General features: G+C 38.1%; 1 protein-coding gene across 2 annotated transcripts; it reads right to left on the bottom strand.

Moving 5' to 3' along the window:
* Positions 1–261: 261 nt before the first annotated feature.
* LOC115718306 (lysine-specific demethylase JMJ31) lies at positions 262–12108 on the bottom strand. 2 transcript variants are annotated; one of them, XM_030647153.2, is made up of 15 exons: positions 11840–12108; positions 11662–11739; positions 11473–11556; positions 11204–11374; positions 10948–11016; positions 10715–10841; positions 10125–10197; positions 9838–9954; positions 9369–9488; positions 9231–9249; positions 2883–2967; positions 2462–2790; positions 1547–1662; positions 1366–1459; positions 262–600 (listed from the first exon to the last, which is right to left on the bottom strand). In XM_030647153.2, the coding sequence occupies exons 1-15, from the start codon at positions 11930–11932 to the stop codon at positions 529–531; spliced, it is 1647 nt and encodes a 548-aa protein (XP_030503013.2). In that variant the 5' UTR covers positions 11933–12108; the 3' UTR covers positions 262–528. The 2 variants fall into 2 exon arrangements, with proteins under 2 accessions (XP_030503013.2, XP_030503059.2); XM_030647199.2 differs by lacking the exon at positions 11840–12108 and having other exon boundaries at positions 11473–11561.
* Between the last annotated feature and the right edge of the window lie 4707 nt (positions 12109–16815).

The raw sequence follows: 16815 nt of genomic DNA, 5'->3' as shown, positions 1-16815 counted from the left end.
ACACTTATGAAAAATTAATTGATGAAAATGTCCCTAATATTTAGGTTTTGGTCGTTTTAATTTAGGCCGCTAGTCACTAATTGTAACTCTATCTCTATATTTTAGATGACTATGATAAGAAAAAACAGTTCGGACTTACAATTTGGCTGCTTTAAAAATTCGGGTCCTATAATGAAAATACACACAACTTCAAAGAAAACTAAGAATATAATTAAATATAAGTAACATTAACCTAACATACCTGTTCTGTTTGTTGTCGTATACCTCAAATATTTTCAGTTCATTTATTTATTTAAAAAAAAAAAATAGCTGTAGAAAGCTAGTACTAAAGTATCAAATTGGTTTCCATGAAAACATACAAGGTATGTCCAACTAAAGGAAAAAAAAAACATGTTAGGACTCATACAGCATTACTGTTATAGTCAAAATTGGAATTAATTTTAAAAGAAGAAAAGGTTTACAGAAAATATGCATTAATTTGCTCCCTTAAGATTCTAGAGGGACCAACTTTGTGGCTCAACAGACACTTCATCTGATCCCTGGTATTGAAGACCCAACGAAGTTTACTCCTAAATATTTGTCCAGCACATTCTTGAATGCCTGCACCAAAAATAAAGAGTTTTGTACTCTCAATCCCAAATTAATCCGGTAATAAGGCTCCTCAAATGATTCCAATTCTATAATCTGTGGATAAAAAGAGAAGGAATCCCATTTTTTTTTAGTTTTTTATTAATTATTATTATTATTTTTTTTTACTGATGTGCATTATCAATTAAGTGCATAATTTTTCCAAGTCAAGCGATGCTTGATTGGCCGCTGCCTACGTCAATTAAGGAGCTGAAGGGTTTTCTCGGACTCACGGGCTCAAGATTGCTAGACCTAATTCACCTACACTAGAACTAGAAGGGGTGCAAGATACACAGGTCAGGGTTAAGCTTGGTCTATTGGGATTTGAGCTGGCAGTTAGTTATTTTGGGAGTGAAGGCTTTTTAGTGCCAAAGGGGAGCTATTGTTTTGTTTTATGCAAGAATTGAGATAATTATCAGCATCATGGAGAGTTCTCTCTCTCTCTCTTTTGTTAGAGACTTGAGTCTCTTTTTCCTAATTCAATAAAGCTTCCATAATATCATTATTCATACAATTTGCTACTGTTCCATTATTTTCTCTATTGTATTCTGCTGCTATTGAAAGTGTTCTATTATTTGAGAATCACTGAACCAGGAGCTTATCAACAATACTCTTTCATATCAGAAGGTTAATGTTCAACAAACCTACAATTGCAAACTCCAACAAGAAATTGAGGTGCTATATTTGTTGAAGCTTTGAAAGAAAGAAATGGTTCGATAGAAAGAAGTGACTTATTACCTGGAGCGAAAATGATTCTTTCCCATTTAGAATAGCATCCATTGCAGCAAACTGGTCATCAAAGGCACCATAGAAAACCTGGTAGAACTTGTTCCTGTAATGATAATTAATTTAGGATTTCTTTCCTTTGTCACTACGTAGGGAAGAAATTTTCATATGAATAAAGAAAACTAGTGTGTACCGATCTTCCTTAGTGGTCAGATGATCAAGCTCGTCAAATTTACGTGTAAGGACTTCTGCTGCTACTGGTGAAAGCAAGTGAAGTATTAAAGCCTCTAGAGTTCTTGGGAAGTTAAACTGAAAAAAAGATATGTGCAGAAGTAAATACTTAAGAAAGACTCGAGAAATAAAACACTAACTTTCCATGAACAAAATAAGAATTAGTCAGTGAATCTCAGATTAAACACTTCATGAAAGACTAAATGTACTGCAAATTAAAACTCTAGCATCACCATTGTTTAATAATCTGCATTTTCTTCTAGTACTGATAGAGTTGAACCAAAGATACTCTTTCTACCCAAATGTTCCAGAAACCTATATCTGACTGCATCAGATATAGGCATGTTCTTGAACTTAGTAGTCGTAGTCCAAACAGTTAGCCCCACAACCATATAAAGAACAAAAGTCAAAATAAAAGCAAACAAAGAACTCCAGAACCATATAAAGAACAAAATTCAAAATAAAAGCAAACAAAGAACTCCAAAACATTATTTTATAGCACCCGAATTCAAGTTCCAAAAATGGTATCACCACCCACACAAAAATTCTGCCACCTTTCTAAATTCCTTTATTACTGCTTTATAGTTTAGAAAGCAAAACCTTTCTTCACTGACATTTTGTCCTTGAACTATCCCACCTTTATGGTATGGGATGCATATTAAAGTGCAATAGATACAAACAAATAAATATATCATATATGTCCCATCACTGGAACCTACAATCGTTGTAGTCCAACTCCTAGGTAGGTCCCCACAAGATATTAAACCCAAGGCCTCATGGGTTTGAAGTACAATTTATAAATTGCAGCCAAAATACAAAATCTAGCTCTACACGAGACTTGAGCTGTGTACACAAAATAGATTGGAAATATACTCACCGCCATGGCAAGAAAGACACTTTCAAGTGTGCTTGCTTCAAGGTTCCACAGGATTTTAGCGGCCGGATCATCTTCTAAGCAAAAAGAATTAGTTCTCGTAGCTTTCTTACTTTCAACTTCAGCACTAACAGCAGAACTTCTTATTGGTTCAGATTGCACAAGTTCACCACAATCTGCAGCGCTAATGCGATCATGAACTAAAGAAACAAGCTCGTGAAGAGCCTGAATGGCATGTGATTCCAGATCATTCAACTTAGTTTTCTGCTCCAGCTCTCTTCCTTTGAAACCTTTTCTTCCACATGCCAAATTCAATTCACCGGAGCTAGAACCTGATATCAAATTAAAACAGCTGTATATTTCTACCTTTTTATCCACGAGAAAATGAAACCAAATCTCAAAATAGAATCCTAAAAAATTTTACCTGCTTCCCCACTACTAGGCAGTGCACATGTATGCCTCTTCATATTCTGTATCTCTGAAGATGATAACTTACACAGGACTTCATTCTGTTATAGTTAAAAATGTGCAAACAAATATTTAGTACTGTTCAGTAAAAACATTGCATTACAAATATTAAAAAAAGAAAGCAAAGTGAATTTGATTTCCCAGACTATAAAACAGATTGAAGCATAAACTAAGTTAAATGGTTAACAAATGGATAAAGAAGTAACCCATTGGTCCAAGGTCAGTTGTTCCTTGAAAATTCCGACAAGCAATTTGCGAATGACACATTTTTCTTAAGGGATGATGTAGGAAAATTTAAACTAATTTAGGAATGACTCTTCTAAAGCTGTAGAACAGCTAATTGGCTGACTATTTATGTATATTAGCAAAGTAGTTAGAGCACTCACATCGGTTTCTCTACTCTATTCTTTAAAATACTTCACCAAAACTCTACTTCCTTTATTTTACAAACTTTTACATTACACCTCTGTTTTTGTGGTTCTTCGACCACTTTTCTGCATCAGTAGGGGTATTTTGGGTAAAACCAATTAAATTTACCTATGCTAGAAGGGGTAAGCAAGGTAAAACCAATGATGTGTTGGCATAGGCAGGGGTATTTTGGGTAATTGTACTTAGTTGTGAGTTGCCTTTTGTATGGGAAAGGAGTGTTCATTTCGATTAGGCATTTTGTAATAGAGAATTCTCTACTGCATCAGTAGAGAGCTACCTTAGCTCTCTGCCATGTGTAGAAGAGGACCTCAGTTTGTTTCAATTCAATAACAACTGACATTTTGAATCATTCTCATTGGGTTCTGGATATTTGAGAGTTCTTGTTGCTGGTGTATTGGTTATTTGTGTTTACTGCTGCTGGTGTGTTGTTTTTGTTGCTGGTTGCTGCTAATTGAGTTGCAGGTTCTCATCATTTGGTATCAGAGCCGGCCGGACCTGGTGGATGCCGTCCACGAGAATGGAGAAGAAGGTAGAAGGGATCGAAGAAGGGCTGGACAGTGTAAAGCAAGATATTCATAACATCAAAGTGATCCTCGGAGAGTTCAAGGAATCCCAGGATCGAACAGTCACGGGACTAGCTGAGCAGATCCGATTGTGCTTGAATGGTCAAGCGAGGATGGCCGACGAGATGTGTGCACTCCGGGAGAGCCAGGCGCCGACGCAAAGCTCAGGTCGACGTTCTGTAAACGAACGACCACCATCGCCGGCAGTGGTAGGGTCGAACGGGCGAGATGGAGACGGAGGAAGGCGATCGGAGTTTCGGGCAAGAAAGATTGAGCTACCTGTGTACTCCGGCGAAGATCCCGATGAATGGACTTACAGGGCTGACCGATATTTCGGGTTGCAGAGATTGACGCCGGCGGAGCAATTAGAAGCTGCGATTTTGTGCTTAGAGGGGGCGGCTCTTAACTGGTTCCGTTGGGAGAATTCCAGGCATACCATCGGCTCGTGGGAGGAATTGAAAGCGATGCTCCTTCGCCGGTTTCGATCCGCTCATGAGGGAACAATTTATGACCGGTTCTTCGCTCTCCGCCAAACGGAATCGGTGCAAGATTATCGTCGGAAGTTTGAATCGTTGGCTGCTGCTATGGGGACGATGGGTGACCAGGGATTGCAAGCTGCATATGTTAATGGGCTCAAAATGGATATACAAGGTCCATTGCGGCTCTTGCATCCAAATGGCTTAATTAGGGCCATGGAATTATCTGAATCTATTGAAGCTAATCAAGCTTTGGTGAGGGGTCATAAAGTTGGGTCAAATAGACCATTTAACAGTCGGCCCAATTCTCTAATTCTTCCAGAATCACGTGCACCTCACATTATCACTTCACCAACTTACTCTACTACTTCGGTTCAAAGTAAATCCACTTCAGCTTCATCAACATCTTCTCCGACCCACTTCAAACGATTCACCGAGGCTGAATTGAGAGAAAAGAAAGCAAGGGGTGTTTGTTTTAAGTGCGATGGACGCTGGTTTCGAGGACATGAATGCAAAGAAGCGGAATTGGTGGTGATTGTGGTACAAGATGAAGCCCAAGAAGAGCCTCCGGATGATTTAATTGCTGAAATGGTTGGACTACCGCCAATGGAGGCAGCGACGGAAGCCCAAACTGTGGAGGTGTCGTTGCATTCGGTGGTGGGATTAACCCCTCCGAAGACGATGAAGATGTTGGGGTCTATCCTTGGTCATGATGTGGTGGTGTTAGTTGATAGTGGGGCAACCCACAACTTTGTTACGGTGGACTTGGCCACCAAGTTGGAGCTGCCCATTACAAGCACGGAAGCTTATGGGGTTCAGTTGGGTAGTGGACAAGCGATCAAAGGCACGGGGGTTTGCCGAGGCGTTCCGCTGACTTTGCAAAGCATTAACATTGTGGATGATTTCCTTCCACTTCCCTTGGGTAATACAGATGTGATTTTGGGAGTACAATGGTTGAATACTTTACAAAAAACCACCCATCATTGGCAAGAGCATACTATGGAGTTCAATCTCGGTAATCAACGGGTGGTTCTACAAGGGGATCCCACCTTACACAAGACACCGGTTTCTTTGAAGACTTTAATGGCAACCTTACAATCAGAAAAAGTGGGGGTTTGGGTGGAGCTAGGCTATTCGGCGGTGGTGGTTGCAGAGGAAAAACCTTCCGAAGCTATCTCCGCTTTGTTGCAGCGATATACAGCAGTGTTTGAGGAGCCCCGGACTCTACCACCACCTCGACAACATGATCATGCTATTACTTTACGCCCGGATGCAGCTCCAGTTAGTGTTCGGCCGTATAGATACCCCCAGATCACTAAGGATGAGATTGAGCGGTTGATTGACCAAATGAAAGGCGCCAAGATCATCCAAGATAGCACCAGCCCCTTCTCTAGCCCGGTGTTGTTGGTCAAAAAGAAGGACGGTAGTTGGCGGTTCTGTGTGGACTACCGTGCCCTTAATCGAGCCACTATTCCAGATAAGTTTCCCATACCGGTCATTGATGAACTCTTAGATGAATTACATGGTGCTCAAGTGTTCTCCAAAATTGATCTGCGCTCAGGTTACCATCAAATCAGGGTGCGGCCTGAAGATGTCCACAAGACGGCATTTCGCACTCATGAGGGCCATTATGAGTTTTTGGTCATGCCATTTGGTCTTACTAATGCTCCGGCCACCTTCCAATCTCAGATGAACGCGCTATTCAAGCCTTGGTTGCGAGATTGTGTTTTGGTGTTCTTTGATGACATCCTGGTATATAGTCCCGACGAAGTTACACACTTACAGCACCTTGAGCTCGTGCTTCAAACTCTCCTCCAGCATCAGTTTTTTGCTAATAGGAAGAAGTGTTCGTTTGGACAGCGACGGATTGAGTACTTGGGACATGTGGTGAGTGGCCAAGGGGTTGCGGTGGATGATACAAAGATCAAAGCCATGTTGGAGTGGCCTCTCCCTACTTCGATTAAAGCACTTCGAGGGTTCCTTGGTCTTACGGGGTATTATCGCAAGTTTGTCAAGAATTATGGTTCTATTGCTCGGCCTCTAACAGATCAATTGAAGAAGGATAGCTTTGCTTGGTCTTCGGCAGCAACCGAAGCTTTTGAGTCTCTCAAAACAGCAATGACTACGGTCCCCGTGTTAGCCCTTCCAGATTTTGCCAAGCCATTTGTGGTTGAAGCGGATGCCTCCGGATATGGGTTAGGAGCGGTTTTGATGCAAGAAGGGCGACCTATTGCTTACTTCAGTCAGATTCTGAAACCGCGAGCTCAACTTAAGTCCATCTATGAGAAGGAATTAATGGCCATTGTGTTGGCGGTCCTTAAGTGGAGGCCATACTTGCTAGGTCGCCGTTTTATTGTCCGTACCGATCAACAAAGCTTGAAGTTCCTCTTGGAACAACGATTGGTCACTCCGGAACATCAGAAATGGTTGGTCAAACTTTTGGGGTATGATTTTGATATCCATTATCGGCCGGGGGTGGGTAACCGAGCTGCGGATGCTTTGTCTCGAGTGCAACCTCTCGAATGCTCTATCCTTACTACTACTACATGGTTGGATTGGACGGTGATTGAACAAGAAATTAAGCAAGATCCTTTCCTCTCTCGAGTAGTGGCAGATTTGGAACAAGGGAAGGATGTCTTGGGTTTTACCTTCGAGAAGCAGCGTCTGTTGTATCGGAAACGACTTGTTTTGGCTGCCACATCATCCTTGATTCCACATTTCCTTCGGGAATACCATAGCTCTCCAATCGGTGGTCATTCGGGGGAGTATCGGACTTACCTTCGCCTTCGGGGCGATGTTTATTGGGTCAGTATGAAAGCGCATGTGGGGAATTTTGTGCGCGCTTGTGAAGTGTGCCAACGGAACAAGCACTTGGCCATGTCACCGGGGGGTCTCTTGCAGCCTTTAGATCTTCCCGCCCAGGTTTGGGAGGACTTGACTATGGATTTTATTGAGGGGTTGCCAAAATCGGAAGGCGTTGACACGATCTTAGTGGTTGTGGATCGTTTGAGCAAATACAGTCACTTTATCGCCCTCAAGCATCCTTTTACAGCTCGCACAGTTGCAGAAGCCTTCCTTCATCAGGTGGTCAAGTTGCATGGGGTTCCTCGGACCATAGTCTCGGATCGTGACCGCGTGTTTCTCAGTCATTTTTGGGCTGAGCTGTTCCGCCTTCAGGGTACTGAACTCCGCCATAGCACCGCCTACCACCCTCAAACTGATGGCCAATCGGAGGTGGTCAATCGTTGCCTTGAGACTTACCTTCGTTGTTTGGCCTCTGATCGGCCTAAGGCATGGGCCAAGTGGTTGTCTTGGGCAGAGTACTGGTACAATACTACTTTCCACTCCTCCTTGGGTTGCACTCCATTCAAGGTGTTGTATGGGCGTGAACCGCCAGCCTTAATCCGGTATTCGGAGGGATCCACTTCGGTCTTAGCCCTAGAGCAGTATCTGGAAGAACGAGATGGGTTCCTCGATGACCTCAAAATGCACTTGTTGCGTGCTCAACACAAGATGAAGGCAGCAGCTGATTCTTCCCGTCGCCATGTGGAGTTTGCGGTTGGCGATCGAGTCTTTCTCAAGCTACGTCCTTACCGACAGAAGTCCTTAGCCCTCCGCAAGAACGAGAAGCCCGCTGCTCGTTTCTATGGGCCCTTTACTGTTCTGAAAAGGATTGGTGCCGTAGCTTATCATTTGGATCTTCCCACATCCTCCGCAGTTCATCCCGTCTTCCATGTGTCCCAACTCCGTGCTGCGGTGGGTACAGCTCACTCGTCTCCTACCATTCCTCCTACATTGACTGCTGATTTGGAGTTGTTGGTCGAACCTGCTGAACTTTTGAATGTGCGTCAAAGGCCTACACCTACAGGAGCTCCTATTGAAGTGTTGATTCGTTGGAAAGATTTGCCTCTTTTCGAAGCTACTTGGGAGAAGTTTGACACCATTGCAGCCCAGTTTCCGAATTTCAACCTTGGGGACAAGGTTCGGGATTTTGGGGGGGGTAATGATACAAATGTGAGGCCTCCAATTAAATTTACCTATGCTAGAAGGGGTAAGCAAGGTAAAACCAATGATGTGTTGGCATAGGCAGGGGTATTTTGGGTAATTGTACTTAGTTGTGAGTTGCCTTTTGTATGGGAAAGGAGTGTTCATTTCGATTAGGCATTTTGTAATAGAGAATTCTCTACTGCATCAGTAGAGAGCTACCTTAGCTCTCTGCCATGTGTAGAAGAGGACCTCAGTTTGTTTCAATTCAATAAAAACTGACATTTTGAATCATTCTCATTGGGTTCTGGATATTTGAGAGTTCTTGTTGCTGGTGTATTGGTTATTTGTGTTTACTGCTGCTGGTGTGTTGTTTTTGTTGCTGGTTGCTGCTAATTGAGTTGCAGGTTCTCATCAATAAACTAAGTTAAATGGTTAACAAATGGATAAAGAAGTAACCCATTGGTCCAAGGTCAGTTGTTCCTTGAAAATTCCGACAAGCAATTTGCGAATGACACATTTTTCTTAAGGGATGATGTAGGAAAATTTAAACTAATTTAGGAATGACTCTTCTAAAGCTGTAGAACAGCTAATTGGCTGACTATTTATGTATATTAGCAAAGTAGTTAGAGCACTCACATCGGTTTCTCTACTCTATTCTTTAAAATACTTCACCAAAACTCTACTTCCTTTATTTTACAAACTTTTACATTACACCTCTGTTTTTGTGGTTCTTCGACCACTTTTCTGCTCTTGTATGTTCCCCTTACAAATACAATTTTTTTCGTTTTTTTTTTGGAAAAGTAAAGAAAAAGTACTACACATATATAAATATGTGAATGAGACACATACCATTTCCTTGTCTGCCAGTCTTTCATGTAAATTTGGATTGAAAGAAGGAACACGTACCCATATAAAGAAAAACAATCAAAAGTTAGTTTTTAAATTACTAACCCGATCATTTCATTAAAAGAATTAATCAACCACCACCTTTTTAATATCCTTCGCAAATAATAAGCATCCATATGTTCTGACATGCCCGACATAATATTGGACGGCCACCAAAAGTTAACTGCTATAGTCAAATCATCACTATCCACTTGGTGGAACCTAATGTAAGAAAATCAATTAGCAAAACACTATTCAAGTAACAAACTAGAGAGAGTAAAAAAATATGACGATCAAAATAAATCACATAACAAGGATCCTAGCAACTAAATATCAATATATGCATATGCATGCATCAATTCTAGTTGCTCGAGAATAGAGGATTCATAATACTAGTAAAAATAAACATCAACTCCATAAACAACTGAAATAAGATTGGAACTGGCAGATAATGAGCAAGTAACAAGAATAAGTAGAGATCATAGTCACAATGTATCTACATAAGATTATAACAGGAACAAGAAGGCTCCAAATCAAATAAACAGTTTCACAGATGTGAATTAAAGCTTACCATCCTTCGGGAATGAAAAGGGCATCACCTGCATGGAGAATAATCTTCTGTGAGTACTCCATTAAACATTTTGCTCGTGGATAAACTAACAAATCTGGATTTTCTACAGCAAGCAAACTGCCACAAAACCAAAAACAATAGAAATGGAAAAGAAAAAAGTAATTAAAAGTTGTAGACATCAAGAACAGATACCTGATTACTATCTCACACACACCCCAATCACAATAAATTTTAAATTAAAAAAATTGATATGCAGACAAGGAAAAAAGAATAGATTATTGGATTACCTATGATTTGATGACTCCCCAAATATAGGCATAGGATATAACATGGGACTGGCAGAAGGAGGCCATAAAAGCACTGCAAAGAACTCAAGCTTGTCAATGTTCAGAAAATAATGGTTTATTATTTTCCAGAAAATAGGCATAGGATATAGACAGAGATTCCTCTTGCGATCAAGACATAAAAACCAGCTCTTGTCAAAATAGCTAAATCTGCTCTTTAATAAATAACAAATCTAAATGGGCCATGATAATATTATGAAGAGTTCAAAATTTTCTGAATAGTTAGATTGTAAGGAGGAGGATATGATTGTAATGTTTATATAGCTGTATTTGGTTGTGGCATAAAAATCCAGTTTATGATTTCAAAGAACATAAAAAGTAATGTTTGGTTGAACATATAAAGTCTTAATAAGTATATATGAGACTTATAAATTTATAAAATGTCTTAATAATGTATATAAATATACATATATATAAACGTCCAAAAGATGAAACATCTGCAAGCGAACAGAGATATCCAAACTTCTGTAACAGCTAATGCAATAATGTTGAAATAAACCACCTAGAGATTTCCCTAAATACAATAGTTTTACCTCGTTTACAGCCAGAAACTAAGCATAGAAGGTTATGGTGTGGATCATAATGAGTACTTGATCTAGCTTGAGCACTGTTCATCCACAAGTTGACAGAAGCTAAAACCTTTTCCTTCAAAAATACAGGCTGCAGAAGTAGACAATTGGTAGTTAGATTCAGAGTGAGAACAAAGGACTCTTTGTTAGATGGCCATAGAGTAGTAAACACAGACTGGTCCAAGAGATTTACAAACCGTATTAATATCTTCTCTCAGTGTTTCCAACTGAACCTTATCTTCACTTTCTACGTGCAGAATTGGCACCTGAAATATACACAAACAAACAATATTTGCAAAACAGTACTATCTGAATTGTGTGGAGAACACATAAATTCTTGTGCCAAATGAATCGAGCAGGAAAAGTACACCTCAAAAGCAAAACCGACACAAACATGATCCTAAAAATAACAAGGAAAGAAAAAGTATAATCTCTATATCCTTGAAATTGAACCTGTGCTAAGTATATTTGTTGAGCAACACCGTCATTGGTCAAACACCCATCAACAGAATCAGACTCTGTTATACCATGGCTTTCCAATTCGAAACTACTACCGGCACCATCTTCAGCATTTTGCAAACGTAGCTTGCAGAAACCAATGAAATCAGAAAATGGTAAAGCAACCTAAAAAAAGTAGAGGGATAGTAAGTTGTGAAGCTAATTAAAATCTTACAGTTATCCAATGCTTACAATGCCATTAACGGGAAGGAACGTGAAATTACCCTCTCATGGCTTCTAAGATCACCGTAGAAGACGGGTGCAGATTTAGATAGCATAGCCTCCACAACACATGATCCTACCCGTTCCTGAGCTTCCATTAAGAAAGAAAAGCAATTGAGAAGAGAAAAGATTCCAAATTTTCAAGTGAGCTATAAACAAACTAAAAAATTAAAACACACACATAGTTTTACCAGCAAATAGTCGAGACCGCCATTGGAGGGCTTCCACTTGGAAAAAGCTTTCCAGTCGTTAACGCAACCTTTAAAAACCTTGTATGCCATAGATAAACGAAAGATTGAGAGTCCTACCACTGATTGAACAAAAAAAAAAAACAGAGAAATAAATTATGTAGTTGAATCGGAAATTTACGGCGGGAGAGTTAGAGGATTCGATCAAAGACTCGAACTCCATAGGCGAAGGAAGTTGTTCGAAGCTTCGAATTCGCAGAGATGTCGACTCCATCCATTCACTCAAACGGACGGAACTGAGTTGACTGTTTAGTGTTCGTCACCGGTTTCTAGTTTCTACCTGAACAAGAAACTAGCACAATTTTAATTATGTAAGAGCATTGAATTTCTGAAATATTTAAAAACCTAAATTAAAAACACATGAGAAGTTTGCCAAAGTAACTCTCTGAGGACTCGTTTTGTTATATTGTACTAGTATTATTTAATATAATACTATGTTTGGTATTGACTTATATTAATATATTGTGTAAAGTTATAATATATTTTCAATACACTCGACTCCAACACTAATTACGGGTTTGGTCTGGGTCCAGGTTCGGGTTGGGGTCTCGGGTTGGGGTCTCAGGTCGGGTCCCAAGTCCCGGTCCGGGTCTTGAGTCTTGAGTCCCGGGTTCGGGTCCGTGTCCCGATCCCAGGTCCGAGTTCGGGTCTAGGTACGGATCCGTGACCCGGATCCGGGTTCGAGTTTAGATCTGGGTCTTGGGTTCGTGTTCGGGTCCGGGGTCTAAGTCTGGGGTCCGGGTCTGAGTCCGTGTCGGGGTCCGAGTCCTCATCTAGGTTCAGGTCCCGGATCTCGGGTCTCGGGTTTGGGTTCGGGTCTGAGTCTCGGGTCCATGTTCGGGTCGGAGATTGGTGTTGATCTCGAATTCTTTGTAAATATTATAATACAAGATAATACAAATCATTTGTTATGTATTAAATAATACAATATACATTGTATTAAAAAATTTATTCGTAATAATTAATATAATACATTACTTTATCCAAACATATTATTCTTTATTATTTAATACAATACGACCCTTATACGGCGTACCAAACGAGTCTTCAAATATTTAATCTATGCAACCATCATAGTCACACAATGTAAATTTTTAGTCATTTTACCATAATGGTCGTTTATGGTCGCAGAATGCAATTTATAGTCATTTACACGACCAAAGAAAGTTATTTTGCTAATAAAAAATTTTGTAAAGTTATTTTGCTAATAAGAGTTTAATGAAACATAAATTAATTTAAACTTTAATAAATAAACATAAACTGCATTACGTTTATGAAATTTGGGATTTCATACCTACATTTTTTAATTGTACATAATCAAAAGATGTCGCAGAGTGACTACAAAATCGTGAGTCCTAGCTGTCTCGAAGATTCAACAATCTAGGTCAAACTGTCTCGATATGTACAATCTTCATCCAACTCTAAACTCACTGTCGTTCAACAACGACTTTGCCTTTACCTGCACATAACATAACATTTGTGAGTCGACTGACTCAGTAAGAAAAACATAAAACATAACATATAACCGACTTGCAGCTAAGTGCCCATATACCTACCAACAATTCATAAATCATGGCAAACACGTAGAACTAAGTCTCAAACATTCTTGACCATAGTACGACTGATCATAAGACCACATGCACTCAGTACTCTAGTCATACTAGTGTTTGTAGCTTCAATCCATACTATAAGTACAACTAGCCATAATACCACATGCATTCAGTACTCCGGCGTATTAGTGTTGGTAGCACTAGTTCATATTTTTGGAAGTATAATCAACCATATTACCACATTCACTCAGTACTCTGTCATACTCGTGTTGGTAGCATTACTTCATACATCTTGAATTGCCAAACTTATATATTCAAAATATCAAGATGCAAACATAGATACACCAACGATCGTTCTAACTGATATGTCATACATCTAGCAAACATAAATATGTACATATGCATGTGTTATACTAGTCTTACCTCAATTTTTATTTCAGTTGTGTCGGTCAACCTGAGTGAAAATAGCTACTGGTAATCGAAGGCTCTAAGTCACATTTCTAGGAAAACCAATAAGTGTTGCCCTAACACTTTGAGGGACTTAAATTCACAACTAAAAGTTTCCATATCGATAGATAACATGGCAATACCCTAAATATTGAGAAAACACTCAATTAGGATCCCAACAAAAGTCTCAAAATGTACGGTCCTTTTTAAAAACGGACCCCAAATTCTGCCTAAATTGGCCATGGTTCAGAAGCCACGAAGGAGAGGGAGAAGAAGAAAGTGATTTGGTGGTTTTGACTTTCCTTTTGCTTTTGACTTTTTTTTCCTTTCATTTTTCCTTTTTGTTTTCTTCTCAAGCTGCTGGTCACCAATAAATGGTGAGTCACAACCCTCTAAAAGCTTCAAATAAGGTGACTAATCACTTAGGAAAAAAAAGATTAAAATACCCTTACTTCCCCACTTAGTTATCTTGTAAGCCTAGATGTAAAATAGTCCAAGTCTATTATTTTGCTAAACCCTGATATTCAAAAAGATCCAATAATATTGCACCGTAAATTACTTGATACAACTTTGTATCCATGTGATTCAAATTTCCATCCGGCCTATTTTCACTGTTACTGAGCACAAAAATGTGAAAATATAAAATTCACATATAGCATGCATATCACACCTATATTCTAAAAAATCTCCAAAATTGTGAAATAATAATCATAACACCTATTTTCATTAAAAAAAAAAAGGGTTTATAATGCATAAAATATATTTAATCACATAATTAGATTAATCTCTGTGGAAGATTGTGATGAAATTAGTATTTTGGTAAGTTCTATGGAAATCCAAATTTAATGATTGATAATACTCTACGATAGAAATGAACAAGAGTTAGATCATTGAATGAAAGAATATATTTTTTGATGTGCAATAATCACTTTAAGTATTCCGTTACTCATATATAATTTTAGAGTTTTAGATAACATGTTATGAGAAATTATTGTATATATTGTAAGTGTCATGTTTTGTGTGGCAAATTAGATAATGCTCTTGTTCAGTATACCTGCATCAGTATTTGTTTGTCTAGCATCTTTTCTGTAGTTAGTTGCATCTGATTTCACTAAGTGCATTTTAGTGTCATGTCAGCTTTCTGCGTGTTTGTTAGTTTGTGACAGCTGTACTTTGCTGGTTAGTTAGTTAGTCAGATTTTATTATCTTTAGGATATAAATTCTGTTGTGACTGTTGTTCTAACTAACTCTCTTCGGGTAGAATCATTTTCTTGATTCTTGCTCTGCTAGGGCACAACTTCTTTTTGTTTCTGTTTTGTAGTTTGCAGAGAGAGATTCCAGAGATCTTTCTGAGGTTGAAGATGGAGTTCGAATCTGCTTGATCTGAAGGGAGTTCAGATTACTTTGCTGAAGGTGGTTCAGCTGTGTGTTCTTGTGTACTGAGATCTAAATGAGTTTAGATCTCAAAGCTTGAGGTTGTTCAAGTATTAGGTAACTTTGTACAAAAGTCAATTTAGATTACATTGTTTGATTTGAAGAATCAGAACTGGAATTTGTAATTGAATTGATTGTTTAGTGAAAGTTACTGTACCCGGTTCAAGGGAACCCAAGCACTACTCGGTTGGAATGTGTTTTCAATGCAGAGGAAGCTTGTAAATTCTGTGTTCATTGATTTTAAGTTCAGTTCATAACATAGAATTACTCTGTTAAGAATCATCAATTAGAACTTGTAGTAATTAGGACTTTCATATGTTAAATAATAATTTACATGAAAAATAATATGATCTTGTATAAGTTTTCCCAACAGTTTTTGTGTTTTCTATTTGACATTTGGAAGGTACATTTATTCCTGAAGTTGCTAAAGCTCTAGCTTTGAGAAACGCTTAGGCTCAAGCTTGCCTTTTGGGCTTGGACAAGGTTCATTCTGAACCTAATTACACAAGTGTTGTGCAACAAAATGAACAACAACATTTCTTTGGTTTCCTTCTGGGTTTAATTATTCAAAATTTTGATTGTAATTTATCTCATCTTCAAGTTTCTAGTATTTCTCATTGTTTTAGAATTATTAATGATATAGCTTATACCCATGTTATGTATAATTTAATGGCCTTAGCAAATTTTGGTAGTGCAGTTACTCAAGTTGTATTTATAGTTGAGGTTGTTAATTAATGAATACTTGTCTTCTCCCTCTTTCTTTGGAGTTCTTTGGGTTCTTTTGGAGCGTTTGTTCTAAAAAAAAATACACATTTAATTTATATTTATTTTTAGATTATATTTTTATAATCACCAATTAATTAATTGTTCAAACTAAATAATTAATTATTATACTGTTACATAGATGTTTAAACGGATACAAAAATTGTTTGGACATAAATGAGATACATTTAAACCGCTAACTAACATAAAGTAAAAAAGAACATAAAGCAAATAACACAAAATTATACGTGGTATCAGCAATCTTCTCAAATTGCTACTAATTTACGGGGTCATGCATAAAGAATGAAATTTATTAAAAAAATCTAAAATTGATTACAAAATCGAATTAACTTATACGCATAAAGACTCCTTTTCTAAATTTTTCGCAACTACTGTAATCTGAACTCCTAATCAAATTTTTGAAGTGTTAAGATTTTAAACTCACTTTAAATCGTAGCACTTGCACTCTTCCTCCTGAAAAAGTGTCTACGAGCAGCTCTTCTCCCGAAGATTGATGAATATGTTCAACTTGCATAATTTCCACAAAGAAACAATACAAAAATAATATAGTAATAAAATATTAAGAACTTGTTGGCCTCAAGTTCCTTATATAACAAAAACACTCTCTGAACTTGAAAATGATTTATAACAAAATACATCAAGAGCGCTAATGAAAGCCAGAGACCTAAGGATATCTTTATACTATTTAAAAACTCTTTAGATTGTGGAAAAAGAATTAAGAAACAATCTGCTAATAAATGAAAATCTTTTCAAAAATAGAAATTAGAATTTATTCAAAGAATCCGTCCAAACAGATTGACTAAACCTGGACAAATATTCAACAAAGTTTCTTTATATAAATATGGAAACAAAAAATAAATTAAAGAATTTCTTGAAAAAAAAA

The sequence above is a fragment of the Cannabis sativa genome, chromosome X (genome assembly GCF_029168945.1).
Source record: "Cannabis sativa cultivar Pink pepper isolate KNU-18-1 chromosome X, ASM2916894v1, whole genome shotgun sequence".
NCBI classification, from domain to species: Eukaryota; Viridiplantae; Streptophyta; class Magnoliopsida; order Rosales; family Cannabaceae; genus Cannabis; species Cannabis sativa.
The sequence above is the reverse complement of the archived record's forward strand: the minus strand, read 5'-3'. Positions and strand labels throughout refer to the sequence as shown.

Excerpts from the sequence above, each read along its gene's own strand:
- LOC115718306 (XM_030647153.2), bottom strand. The coding sequence starts at position 11,932 with ATGGAGTCGACATCTCTGCGAATTCGAAGCTTCGAACAACTTCCTTCG. Across the intron at positions 10,842-10,947 it reads TGAGAGAAGATATTAATACG|CCTGTATTTTTGAAGGAAAA; the intron begins GTTTGTAAATCT and ends CTACTTCTGCAG. Across the intron at positions 601-1,365 it reads AAGAATCATTTTCGCTCCAG|GCATTCAAGAATGTGCTGGA; the intron begins GTAATAAGTCAC and ends TTTTTGGTGCAG.